At 37.2% G+C, this 15,112-nt stretch overlaps 1 protein-coding gene across 1 annotated transcript in view; it reads right to left on the bottom strand.

The window, feature by feature from the left end:
- Nucleotides 1–15,039, bottom strand: part of LOC116811471 (anosmin-1) — a 106,387-nt gene extending 91,348 nt beyond the window's left edge. Inside the window, 1 exon segment of the mRNA XM_058434444.1 lies at nt 14,929–15,039. Within this exon segment, the coding sequence (XP_058290427.1) occupies nt 14,929–15,039 (111 nt within the window).
- Nucleotides 15,040–15,112: the final 73 nt, after the last annotated feature.

The raw sequence follows: 15,112 nt of genomic DNA, 5'->3' as shown, positions 1-15,112 counted from the left end.
TATACTGGAAATGCAGCTGAGCTAATGTGAAGCATAATGCTTCACTGAGAAAAAATAGGGCTAGAAGTATCTAATTTGAACTATAGTGAGAATTGTCAGGGTCTGTTGTATAGAAAGCTGCATACTGAGAAGCTCTTGTCAGCAAACAAAACAGTCCTTGCCAGCAGACTAGAAATCTCATATCCCCCAAGACAGTGGTAGAAACAAACAAACAAACAAACGAACGAAAAAAAAAATGTCAGGAAAGACTTTTGGAGAATGCCACAGTCTGCAAAACAGGGTTCTATTCCTGGAAGATAAAGAAAATTCTAAGCATCCAAAACAGGATTCTGTTCTCCTTCTAAGGCCAGAAAATACAAGTGAGCTGTTGCATTCAAAGTATTATAGCCATAGATATTTACAAGATTTTTCTGCTTGCAAGCACCTCTGTTGTGCACCCGTACAGTCTTCAAAAACAATGGACCTGGCCAAGGGGCTGCCTTTGCAGGACATTTGGTTGTCTTGCCAGAAATCAATGCTGTTTTTCTAAGCCAGCCCAAGGAAAAAAACTTCAGAGCATACATGCGAAAGCAAAATGAAACAAAAGCTTTTTAAAAAAGACTTTTCATTCTGAGTACAAAATAGAAAGGCTTAGGAAATTTTGTTTAAATTAAGAAGCTTAGTCATATTTAAGTACATTGTTGTTTTAACTTGTTCTTTGGACTTTAAGGTGTCCACAAGGTACAGCGTGTGGTCTGCCTGACCATTAGTTGTTTCTATATCACAAAATAACTTTTTTTTTTTACTTTTTTGAATAATTAAAAAATAATTTTTTAAGTAACATCATTTATGAAAATCAATTTTAAATAATGATAAATAAAATAATATTGAAAAAATAACTATGCTCTTTTATTATTTATTTTATTTTATTGTTTTTTGAGATGGAATCTCGCTCTTTCGCCCTGGCTGGAGTGCAGTGGTGCTATCTTGGCTCACTGCAAGCTCTGCCTCCCGGGTTCATGCCATTTTCCTGCCTCAGCCTCCTGAGTAGCTGGGACTACAGGCACCCGCCACCACGCCCGGCTAATTTTTTGTATTTTTAGTAGAGACGGGGTTTCACTGTGTTAGCCAGGATGGTCTTGATCTCCTGACCTCATGATCCGCCCGCCTCGGCCTCCCAAAGTGCTGGGATTACAGGTGTGAGCCACCGCGCCTGGCCTATGCTCTTTTATTTACAAGTGGAGAGTTGAGCATTTACAATAGAGTATCTAGAGCTCTCATTTCTTTGGACTGTTGCTTGGCACACCACCAATCACAATAATGCAGTTATAACCCAACAGTTGCAAGGGCCATGTGGATTCCATAGGGCTGCATTTCTTCTTTTGCTTCTATACTGCACACAAACACACACACACACAGACACACAAATTGGTGATGTGTCAGACATGGTACATAGTGAGTAAACTTGTGTTTAACTTAGTAAATTTTTGTGTATATTGTGTAATAACATGACTGTTCACAGAATATAAAATACAGGGTGACCTCAGCAATATGGTGGAAAAAGTGGTCACCCATTTATATCCCCTGACGACAATGATTCTGTACTCATCCATACAAAGAAGTATCTTTCTTGCTCTGTGGGAGTCTTGGGATTCAAGTAGGTGGTTGTGAAACTTTGGTGGAGCCAAAGGCCTAAAAAAGGAAATATTGGGAGTGCAGCCATATACCCGTGTGGCAGATTATTTATTCTAATTTATTCTGTTTATTCTCATTTATTGTAATCCAAATGGCTACTTTGGCTAAGCTACAGCCTTATACGTTCTTGACACTGTAACAGAAACCATAGGTCAAGAAAGAGTCACATGAACTACAGCCTAGGCAAAAAGATTTTTCTGTATGCCTACCTTTGTCTTGGCAGTAAACCCAAATATCATTCTATAACTTGACTGCAAATTCCTTCTCCACCATGATCCTAGCTTAATAGTGCTCACGTAATGACCCAAAGGGAAATGTCCATCTGTGCCATCAGAACAAGCTAGCCTTTCTCTATGCCACAACACTTTCTGTTGGGATGATGCTATTATGGCTCTAGACCCCTCTGCTACAGCCACACAGTTACTCTGTCATTTTTGAAAATGGCTGTAAGATGTACCTGGATAGTCTTGCAGGACTGTCACCATGTGTACTCACAATGGCACACACTAGTAAACTTATAAAAGTTTGGGCAATTTTGTGGCACACAGAGATATATATCTAGCAGTGTCTCTGCAGATAACACTCTATACTAGATCCCACCATGAATCTTGAATGAAGTCTGTAAATTGGCTGCAGCTATTCTTACCTTCAACATGAGAGTGGTACTGTTAATGCTGGTACCCACCAGAAGGCAGTTTATTCCATGACATGAGCAGCTAGCTTAAACTTATCAGCCTTTGTTATAAACAAAACTTTGTATTTCAAGTCAAGACTATCTCAGCCATAGACTGAAGTAGTGCAGTTATCCTGGGGACTTATTCAAACTTAAATAAAGCCCTTCTAGAAATCCAAACTAAGCCACATCTGTCAGCGAACTAGAAACAGAGCTACTTTCTGCAAACGTAAAGACGAGTCCAGACTGTGAACTCTGAACTAATTGTGGGGTAAAGGGATCCCTAATACAGCATGGCTGCTCTATCAAAAAGCAGCAAAACTGCTTCTTTAAGTAGGTGCCTGATTCTATTCCACCCAATGGGGTAAGACCTTCCAAGCAGAATCTCCAGCCACTTTCTACAGCCAAGTTTGAGTGGGTAACAAACCAATACCCATCTGGGGTAAAACTCCTGGAAGAAGGGGCACATTGGCATCTTTGTTGTTTTTCAGTCTTCATAGGTGATACTTCTAAGTACAGAAAATCTCACACAACTAGAGTCTGAAGAAGACCTCTAGCAAACTTCAGCAGCCCTCAGAAAGAGTGGTGAAACTGTTAAAACAAAAACAAATAAACAGAAAACAACAATAATAAAACCGTGAAACTGTTAAAAGAAAAACAAACAGAAAACAATAATAATAAAACCACATCCAAAAATCAGCAATGTCAAAGATTGTAGGTAGATAAGCCCACAAAGATGGAAAAAAAAAGCAACACAAAAATGAAGAAACTCAAAAAGTCACAGTGCTTATTTTTCTCCAAATGACAACAACACATCTTCAGCAAGGGTCAGAACTGTACTGAGGGTGAGATGGCTGAATCGAAAAAAGTAGGCTTCAGAATGTAAATAAAAATAAACTTTGCTTAGCAAAGGGAGCATACTGTAACCCAATGCAAAGAAGGTAAGAATTATAATATAACAAAACAGGAGTTAACAACTCAAACATCAGGTCTAGAAAGAAATATAACTGACTTGATTAAGCTGAAAAACACACTACAAGATCTTTATAATGCAATCACAAGTATTATAGTATTAGTAGAAATATTAATAAAAGAACAGACTGAGTAGAGAAAAGAATGTCAGAGCTTAAAGAATATCTTTACGAAATAAGACAGGCAGAATATATACAGAGAAAGTAATTAAAAAGAATAAAAAAACTTATTAGAAATATTAAATTATCTAAAGTGAACAAATGTAGAACTGATTAAGGTATCTGCAAGAGTGGAGAATGAAACCAATCTGGATAACATACTTCAGGATATTGCACAGTAGGACTTCCCCAACCTAGCAAAGTAGGCTAACATTCAAATTGAGAAAATGCAGAAGACCCCAGTAAGATACTCCGTGAGAAGACAAGGTTCAATACATACAATCATCAGATATTATAAAGGTAAAAATGAAAAAGAAAATGTTAAAAGCCACCAGAGTGAAAGACCAGGTCACCTACATAGGGAAGACCATCACACACAGCAAACCTCTCAGCAGAAACCTTACAAGCCAAAAGAGATTAGGGGTCAATATTCAACATTCTTAAAAAAAAAAATGAACCTAGAATTTTACATCTGACCAAATGAAGCTTCATATGTGAAGGAAAAAATAAGATTCCCTTCAGACAAGCAAATGCTGAGAGAATTGGTAAGCATCAGACCTGACTTATGAGAGCCCCTAAACAAAACACTAATTGTGGAAAAAAAAATTACCAATCACTGCAAAAGACACTAAGTGAACACAACAGTGACACCATAAAACAACCTCATAAACAAGTCTGCAAAATAACCAGCAAGCATAATTATAACAGAATAAAATTTATGTATAACAATACTAACCTTAAACATAAATGAGTTATCTGCCCCAATTAAAAAACCCAACATGGCAGGTTGAATAAAGAACCAAAACCCATTAGTGTGCTGTCTTCAAGAAACCTATTTTATAGGCAAAGACACATATAGGCTGAAAATAAAAAATAGAGAAAAATTTACCTACCAATTGGAAAACAGAAAAAAAAATAGGGGTTGCAATCCTGGTTTGTTTAAAAGTTGCTTCAACTTTAAACCAATAAAAATTAGAAGAAAAAACCACACACACATACACAAAGAAGGGCATTACACAATGTTGAAAAGTTAAATTCAACAAGAAGAGCTAACTATTCTAAATATATATGCTCACACTACAGAAGGACTCACATTTATAAAACACGTTGTTAGAGATCTTCAAAGAGACTTAGACTCTAACTCAATAAGTGTGAGACTTTAACATCCCATGGAACATATTAGAGAGATCACTGAGACAGAAAATTATCAACAATATTTAGGACATGAACTCAGTCCTAAATCAAGTGTACCTAAGAGATATCTTAGAAACTCTGAATATGCATCCTTATCATAACCACATGGAACTTACTCTAAAATTAATTACATAATTAGAAGTAAAATATTTTTCAGCAGATGCAAAAAGAACTGAAATTATAACAGTCTCTCTGAGGACAATTACAGAGGGCAACAGCCACTACAGAACACCAAACAGACTGGCACATAAGTAATTATGTTTTTTTCATTGTTGAAATTTGTTGTTTGATACCAGAATTTATTATTTAATAAATGTGGTTATGTTATACATCATTATCATGTGCATTTCACTTTCTGTTTGTTACTTATTACTTGATGTTTATTTTATGTTTATTTTAGACTGTGCAAATAATGTTAGACAAAAAACAAATTTGAGCAATTTTCTTATTCAAGTTCAAAATGGGTCACAAAGCAGTAGAGAAATTTTGCAACATTAACATTGCATTTGCCCCAGCAACTGCTAATGAACGTACAGAGCAGTGGTTGTTCGAGAAGTTTTGTAGAGGAGACTAGGGCCTTAAAGATGAGAAGCGTAGTGGCCAGCCACCAGAAGTTGACAATGACCAATTGAAAACTATTATTGAAGCTGATCCTCTTATAATTACATAAGAAGCCACTACAGCCACTACTAAACACACTGAAATAAATAGAACAGTGAGTTGCCAAGAATTCAATGTCAACCATTCTACAGTAATTTAGCACTTAAAGCAAATTGGAAAGGTGAGAAAGCTCTGTAAGTGGGTGCCTCATGAACTATTTAAAATGTAATTTTTAAGTGTCATCTTCTCTTATTCTACAAAACAACCATTTCTCAATTAAGTTGTGATGTGCAATGAGAACTGGATTTTATATAACAACCAGCAAAGACCAGCTCAGTGGTTGGATGCAGAAGAGGCTCCAATAAACTTCCAAAAGGTTAACCTACACCAAACAAAGGTCATTGTAACTGTTTGATGCTCTGCCGGCGTTATCTACTTTAGCTTTCTGAATCTCAGTGAAACTATTACAACTGAGAAGCATGCTTAGCAAATCAATAAAATGCACCAAAAACTGCAATGCCTGCAGCCTCACTGGTCAACAAAAAAGGCTCAATTTTTTTTCTTTTTTTTGAGACGGAGTCTCGCTCTGTCGCCCAGGCTGGAGTGCAGTGGCGCAATCTCGTCCACTGCAAGCTCCGCCACCCGGGTTCACGCCATTCTCCTGCCTCAGCCTCTCCGAGTAGCTGGGACTACAGGCGCCCGCCACCACGCCCGGCTAATTTTTTGTATTTTTTAGTAGAGGCGGGGTTTCACCGTGGTCTGGATCTCCTGACCTCGTGATCCGCCCGCCTCGGCCTCCCAAAGTGCTGGGATTACAAGCGTGAGCCACCGCGTCCAGGCCCCGCTCAATTTTTTTTCTATGACGAAGCTTAACTACACATTCAACAAACAATGATTCAAAAGTTAAACAATTTGGGCTACAAAGTTTTGCCTCATCCATCATATTTATCCAATATCTTGCCAACTGACTACCACTTCAAGCATCTTGACAACTTTTGGCAGGGAAAATGATTCTACAACCAGCAAAATGCAGAAAATGCCTTCCAAGACATTACTGAATTCTGAAGCATAAATTTTTATGCTACAGACATAAAAAAAATTTCTTATTTGCAAAAATGTGTTGATTGTAGTGGTATTTATTTTGATTAAGAAAGATATGTTTAAGCCTAGTTATAATAATTTAAAATTCACAATCTAAAACTGCAATTACTTGCCCTCCAACTCAGAACCCAATATCCAAAAATTTATGCAAAGCCATACAACTATACAGAAATTGAACAACATGCTCCTCAGGGATTAGGAGTAAATAATAAAAGTCAGGCAGAAATTAAAATTTTGAGACTCTATCTTAAATGCAAGAAACATCTCAAGTTAAGCTAACATCACTGTGAAAAGGACTGGAGAACCAAGAGCAAAGAAAACCCAAAGCTAGCAGAAAAAAAAATAAATAACCAAGATCAAAGCTGAACTTGCAGTGTTCAGAAGACAGGAGTCACAAAAACTTCAAAATATCAACTAATTAGGAGACTTTTTTGAAAAAAAAAAAAAAAAAAAAGATAGACTTCTACCTAGAACAAAGAGTAAGAAAAAGAAATTTCAAATAAACACAATAAAAAATTATGAGCGATATGGCCATTAGAGAATACCACAAACACCTCTATGTACTAAACTAAAAAAATCTAGAAAAAAAAATAAATAAATTTCTGAACATATGTACCCTCCCAAGCTTGAACCAGAAAGAAATTGAATTCCTGAATAGAACAATAACACATTCTGAAATTAAGGCAATAATAAATTGCCTCTGAAAAAACAAACAAACAAACATACATTATGTGATAGAGTCGCAGGTGAATTCTACCAGAAGTAGAAAGAAGAGCTGGTACCATTTTTCTGATACTATTTCAAAAACTTGAAAAGGAGACACTACTCCATAATTCATTCAATGAGGCCAGAATTACCCAGATACCAAAACCTGACTGAGATACAATAACAACAACAAAGAGCTTAGACTAATAATTTTGATGAAAATTGATGAAAAAATTATCAACAAAATACCGACCAACTGAATCAAGCAGCACATCAAAAAGATTATCCTCCACAATCAAGTATGTTTTAAAGATTATCCTCCATGATCAAATGTGTTTTATTTCCTAGATGCAAGGTTGGTTCAACATACATAAATTAATAAATATGATACATCACATTAATAAAACTAAAGACAAAAACCAAATAATTATCTCAATACAAGCAGATAAGGCCTTTGATAAAATTTAATATTCCTTCATGTTAAAAACTCTCAGTGAACTGGATGTTGAAGAAACATATCTCAAAATAATAAGAACCCTGCATGATAAATCCATAGACAATATCACACCTAATGGGCAAAAGCTGGAAGCAATCTCCTTGAAAACTGGCCCAAGACATCGATGTGCTGTCTCAGCACTCTTACTTGAATCGGTATTGGAAGTTCTGGTCAGAGCAATCAGATAAGACAGAAAAATAAACCATCTTTAAATATAAAGAGAGTATGTTAAATTGTCTTTGTTTCCAGATGACATAATCCTATGTATAGAAAAACCCAATCATCTCAGCCCCAAAGATTTTAAGCTGAAAAGCAACTTCAGCAAAGTCTCAGCATACAAAATCAAAGTATAAAATTGCTATGATTTCTATACACCAACAACAGTCAAGCCAAAAACAAAATCAGAAACAGATTTCCATTCACAATTACATCAAAAGAATAAAATACCTAGGAACAACTAACAAAGGAAATGAAAGACCTATTCAAGGTTAACTACAAAACACTGCTCAAAACAATCAGAGGACTAAAACAAATGTAAAAACATTTTATTCTCATGCACAGACAGAATCAACATTGTAAAAATGGCCATACTGTCGAAAGTAATTTATAGATTAAATGCTATTTGCATTAAACTACCACTGACATCATTAAGAGAATTAGAAGAAACTATCTTAAAATTTATATGAAATAAAAAAGAGCCCAAATAGCCAAGGCAATACTAAGAAAAAAGAAGAAAGCCAGAGGCATCACGTTACTGAACTTCATACTGTACCACGAGGCTACAGTTAAAATATTAAAGTCATCAGGAGTAGGTGGAAAAGCATAAGAGATTCTATTCATGTTAACAGAATGTGGTTACCGAAGGAGACTGAGAAGCACAATACAGTCTCTATGATTAGATAACCCAAAGAGACACAAAACAAGAACCATAAATTAATTAAAAATGTTATGCTGGGTTGCCTAAAATATTTACACATCAATCCCACTGAATTCTTACAATGAATGAATTGGATTAGATGTTATAGTCACCTTTTGAAAGAACAGAAAATACCAAGGCAGATAACTTGTTCAACTCTATCAGTTTTAGGATGCAAAAGCAGCGGCATACTGCAAAAAAGAGCCCAGTACTAGACTTATTAAACCAATCTGAAGAAGAGTAAAGTGAGAGAAATTTATCTACCGTATAGACTTACTGTAAAGGTATAGTAATGAAGACTTTGTTATTTGGCAAAAGGGGACAGACATAAATCAAGAGGCAACACAACAAATAACTGAGATATTGACTACGGAAGTCCAGCCAACAGATTTTTAACAAAAAACACAAAGCAATTAAGTGTAGCACAGATAACTTTTCTATTGCTGGCGCTGGTGTCCATTGAGAAAACCTTAACTTTGGTCAGAGTCTTACATGCTTTGTAAATAAAACTGATCTTTCTCTACTCTTCCTTCCCAAAATTATTAAAAATCTTGTTGACCATGCTACTGTTGTAGTGTTTCCTAACTTCAGTTCTTCACTTATATTCCAAGAAGTGCAAATGATATCTATAGTCTCAAAACACACTTATATTTTTAATGAAAAGAATTAAGTTAAAAATAGACAATAGGTAAGTTATTAATTTCTCTTCTTACTCTATTGTTTTTGGCCTCAACATATAATTAAATTATACACTGCTTTTTCTTACAATGAGAACAAAGGGGAGAAAAAAAAATAGAATGAAGGTCGAGTATTGAAGCACCAAAATATTTTAAGGATCTAGAGACAAAATAGTGGAGTCCAGAAACACAGGGGAAAAAATTAATAAAGTAAAGGTATATACTTGGTCTTTCTCAAAATTTATTTGTTCCTATTCAGAATAGAGTGAAACTGATTTAGGAAATTACTCCCGTAAGCAAGCAGGAATGTTACTGGCAAGAGATTTCTCGGCATCAGGGCATAGACTTTAAGAACTGAGCTTTATTCAAAAACCTCTAAGAGTTAGTATATAAAAAAAATGGAAGTGAAAAATTCTAGATAGGAAATAAGCTTTTTCTGAGGTCCTGACCAGGGATTTAAGAGCACAAAAAATATTGCCGCTGTCAAAATTCTTGCTGAGGAGAGCAGGAGAGTTGTAGGAAAGGCATTGAAGAAAGACAGCAGCTGAAGAGCCTGAATCCTTGTGTTATGATTCTTCCCTTTAAAGATACGGATGTGTTCTGTGAGGAGTGTTAGGAACGTACTTTTATGGTTTACTTTCTTCCCAGAATGCTCTGTTTATTGCCCTTCCTCTGATATTATTCCTGAGCTCTTGGCATTTTTTAATGTACCTCTTCTTGAACAAGATTCACACCCTCTTTACCCTGACCCAGCTTCTACCACCACCTTCACCTCTCCAGGGGATGGTCTCTTGTCTGAGCCCTTTAATGTTCAGGATTCTCCAGTACAATCATTTACAAACAAGCAGAAATAGACTGTTGGCCAATGGTCAGTCTTACCTCAATTTAAAATGTACAAGTTTTAGGCTAGGTGCAGTGGCTCACGCCCATAATCCCAGCACTTTGGGAGGCCAAGGTGGGTGCATCATCTGAGGTCAGGAGTTCGAGACCAGTCTGGCCAACATGGTGAAACCCCATCTCTACTAAAAAAAAATACAAAAATTAGCCAGGCGTGGTGATGCACACCTGTAATCCCAGCTACTCAGGAGGCTGAGCCAGGAGAATCACTTGTACCTGGGAGGTGGAGGTTGCAGTGAGCCGAGATGACACCACTGCACTCCAGCCTGGGCAACAGGATTAGAGTGAAACTCTGTCTCAAAACAAACAAACAAACAAACAAAAACCAAAAAAAAATGTACACGTTTTACTTGGTCTCAGCTTCCATGTGTTTTGGGATCTTTCCGCTTCCTTAAATTTTTATATTGATTATGTGGCTGTGCACAGGTCGGCCTATATCAGTTTGGTCTGGTCTACTGGGACCTAGTTCTCAAGATCACTCTAAAACTATGTCTCTCATAATTTTGTTTAATAATCCCCATCTTTGGTTATATTGTCAACTAGGTAAGAGTGTGTCAAAACGGTCACATATTTGTTAGTATGTCATTTCATTTGAAGAGGACTATTTGACGTATTACAGATGCTGCATGCAAACATTTAAAAGTTTTGAGAGAAGCCAGGCAGACTATTTTATGGTGAATAAGGTCTTGTTATTGGAAGAACAAAAAGATTTTAAATAGTCTTCTGTTGTCTCATATTCAAAGGACTTTCAGTATGTTCATGTCCTCATGAACAAAACCAAATGAAACTTTAAGGCAAAATAATGATCCAAATGAGTTGACTCATACTAACCAGGCAGATTGTCAGTTAGCCACTGTAACTGCCTTTGCAAAATAACCAATGTATTTTTCTATGGCCAAAAAGCAGTCTCAATACTGATAAGCACTTACATAAGCATAGCTCGCTCTGCTCTCTTTTGATTATTGTTTGCTTGGAATCGATTTTTTTAATCCCTTTACTCAAATATTTTGTGTGTCCCTAAGTATAATGTGAGGCTCTTTTATGCAGCATATTGTTAAATATTGGGAGCATTTTTAATCACCTGTTTTTACACTGTCATTTTATTGGATAATTTAATTTATGAACATTTAAAACATTTAAACAGCACAGGAGAAACTGCCCCCATGAGCCAATCACCTTCCATCTGGTCCTTCCCTCAAAACGTGGGGATTACAATTTGAGATGAGATTTAGGTGGGAACAGAGTCAAACGATATCATTTCACCCCTAGTTCCTCCCAACTGTCATGTCTTTTTCACATTTCAAAACCAATAATGCCTTCCCAATAGTACCCCAAAGTCTGAACTCATTTTGGCATTAATTCAGAAGTCCAAATTTAAAGTCTCATCTGAAAAAGGGGAAGTTCCTTTTGCCTACAAGCCTGGAAAATTAAAGCAAGTTAGTTACTTCCAAAACATAATGGTAATACAGGCATTGGGTAAATGTTACCATTTCAAGCGGAAGAAATAGGCCAAAGCAAAGGGGCCACAAGCCCCATGCAAGTATAAAACATGGATAGGCAGTCATTAATCTTAAAACTCCAAAACCTCATTTGACTCCATATCTTACATCCAGGGGATACTGATGCAAGGTGTGAGCTCCCACAGCTCTGTGCCTGGGGCTTTGTAAGGTACACCCCCTGTGGCTACTTTCATAGACATGTGTTGAGTGCCTGCAGCTTTTCCAGGCACATGATGCAAGCTGCCTGAGGATCTACCATTCTGGGGTTTGCAGGACGACGGGCCTTTTCTCATAGCTCCACTAGGCAGTGCCTAGTGGGAACTCTGTGTGGGGCTTCCAATCCCATATTTCCCTTCTATACTGCCCTAGCAGAGGTTATCCCTGGGTGCTTCAACCTGAACAGACTTCTGCCTGTACGTCCAGGCATTTCCATATAACTCTGAAATTTAGGCAGAAGTTCCCAAGGTCCAACTCTTGTCTTCTGTGCACCCACAGGCCTAACACCACATGGACACTGCCAAGGCTTGGGGCTTGCACCCTCTGAAGCAAAGACCCAAGCTGTACCTTGGCCCCTTTTGGCCACAGCTGGGGCTGGAGAGTCTGGAATGAAGGGTGCCAAGTCCCAAAGCTGCACAGGGCAGCATGACTCGGTGCTCAGCCCAAAAAACTATTTTTCTTCCTAGGCCTCTGGGCCTGGGATGAGAGGCGCTCCCTTGAAGATCTCTGACATGCCCTAGAGTAATTTTCCCCATTGTCATAGCTATTAACATTCAGCTCCTCATTAGTTACACAAATTTCTGCAGTCAGCTTTAATTTCTCTCCAGAAAATGTTGCGTTTTTTTGTCTTTTCTATGACATGGTCAGGCTGTAAATTTTCCTAACGTTTATGGTCTATTTCCCTTCTAAACATAAGTTCCAATTTCAAATCATACCTCTCAAATTCAAAGTTCCATAGGGCAGAAGCAAAATACCACCATTTGCTTTGTTAAAGCATATCATGTGTTTCCTTTACTCCAGTTCCCAGGAAGTTCCTCATTTCCATCTGATACCAACTCAGCCTAGACGTCATTCTCCGTGTCACTACCAGTATTTTGGTCAAAAACGTTCAAGTCTTTAGAAAGTTCCAAAATTTTCCACATAATCCTGTCTTCTTCTAGGCCCTTCAAACTGTTCCAACCTTCCCCCATTACCCAGTTCCAAAGTTGATTCCACATTTTCAGGTTTTCCACAATACCCCATTCCTGTACAATACCAATTCTCTGTATTAGTCTGTTATCACACTGCTCCAAAAATACAACCTGAGACTCGGTAATTCATTAAGAAAGGATGTTTAATTGACTCACAGTTCTGCATGGTTGGGGAGGATTCAGGAAACTTAAAATCATGGTAGAAGGTGAAGGGGAATCAAGACACATCTTATACGCAGGCAGGAAGGTGAGAGAGTGAAACTGCAGAACATTTTAAAACCATCAGCTGCTGTGAGAACTCCCTCACTAACATGAGAACAGCATGGGGGTAACTGACATCATAATCCAATACCCTTCCATCAGGTCCCTCCCTTAACACGTGGGGATTATAATTCTAGATGAGATTTGGGTGGGGACACAAAGCCAAAGAATATCAATGACACAGCAGTATTTATCTAATGGACCTAGGAGCTATCTCTTTGAAACGTAAACGTAAAGAGAGAAAGTGCCCCTCTGTTTCCAGTTTCAGTAAAAGGTAAGAACTTAACCTCAGTAGGTGCTTTTCTCTAAACTGCAAAACTACCTCTTGAGATTAAAGATACGAGAAGTCAGTTTCTCTTCTGATTAAAGACAATTAACTATATATAACATGTGGTCTCCTGTTACCATTGTAAACTAAGGGTATGTGACAAATGGTGCCATTAAATTTTCTTTATTAAAGACTACTGATCAACCAGTAATTTCTTTTAAGAAAATGTATCTTTCTTGAAGACTACTTTGATGCTTAGCTTTATAAAACGTGAGATTTCTTTTTGACTTTGTGATCTTTTGGTTGATTTTCTACAATGTACATTAAATTCATATTTCATATTTTTGACAGTAAAACTGATTTCATTCTCTACTGTCTTTGTTGAGAGGATTTCTGGGTTCAGAGAAAATTTTATTTTTAAAGTTATGTCTTCATCACTAGGCTTTTAAAAACAAAACCATGAAGACTTAAATTCCTTAAAACCAGCAGTGATGATCAGGGTACTACCACTTACCTTGCAGAAAAAAAGAAAGAAAAAAAAAAGGATTAGGAGGATACTATACTATGTATATGATGGCCAACTGTATGCCCAATAAGTAAGATAATTTAGAATAAATGAACAAATTCCTGATACACACACACTATTTACCTTGCAGAAAGAAAAGGGAAAAAAAGGATTAGGAAGATACTATACTTTGTATATGATGGCCAATTATACGCCCAACAAGTTATATAATTTAGAATAAATGAACAAATTTCTGATACATACGAACTACCAGAACTGACTTGGAAATAAATATAATACGAATTCATAATCAAAACTAAGGCCTAGGATCATTTAAAGAATTTACATCAATCCTCAAATGTGTCCAAAAACACAGAAAAAAAAGGGACACTACACAATTCATTCTGTGAAGCCAGGATTATATTGATCCTAAAGTCAAAGTCATCACAAGATACAAGCCAACATATCTTAACACAGATGCTAAGATTATAAACAGAATAGTAGCACACACAACAAATCCAGTAAATTAAATAATTGTATACCATAATCAAATGGAATTTATCTTGAAATAATTTGACCACCACAGCCAGTCCATTTGAGACATTGTTAAGCCATGATTTACTGTAAGATTCAGATGCTTAGTCTCATTCCTTCCTATGTATATTTACCTTCCATTTCCTGTATATATTTATTGTCTACTTTTTGTCAGTATTCCGCTGGGTGCTAGCAATTGTAAGCAACAGATGCGGTCTCTGTACTTACATGGTTTACCGTGAGGTGGTGAGGTAGAGAAGACAGAGACTGAAAAAAATAGGCCGGGGGCAGTGGCTCACGCCTACAATCCCAGGAATTTGGGCGGCAGAGGCGGGCGGATCACTAGGTCAGGGGTTTGAGAGCATGGCCAACATGGTGAAATACCATCTCTACTAAAAATACAAAAATTAGTCGGGCAGATAGCGCCCCTGCACTCCACCATGGGCAGCAAGAGCGAAACTTCGTTGTCAAAAAAAAAAAAAAAAAAAGAGAAAAGTAATAAACATTCTGAACATAGAGGGCCTTGTCCTAAGCCAGTCCTCCAAACTGAACTGTATAAGAGTAAGGGCTCTCTTAAAATTTAGGAGTTTACAGTTAAATGACCCACTAACTTCTGGAACTGGAAGACGGTTTTTTAGCAAAGGAGAAGACTCCAGGGCCCCGCCCATTTCATCGTCGACTCCACCTTCTCCATGCTGAGTCCTGCCCCGCTTCCTGTTCATCCTGCACCAAACTCTCCGGTATCCTGAGGGAGTCTACTATGTGTCATTCATTTGGCCACCCCTCAGCCGAAGA

The sequence above is a fragment of the Hylobates moloch genome, unplaced genomic scaffold (genome assembly GCF_009828535.3).
Source record: "Hylobates moloch isolate HMO894 unplaced genomic scaffold, HMol_V3 SCAFFOLD_25, whole genome shotgun sequence".
Taxonomy (NCBI): domain Eukaryota; kingdom Metazoa; phylum Chordata; class Mammalia; order Primates; family Hylobatidae; genus Hylobates; species Hylobates moloch.
The sequence above is the reverse complement of the archived record's forward strand: the minus strand, read 5'-3'. Positions and strand labels throughout refer to the sequence as shown.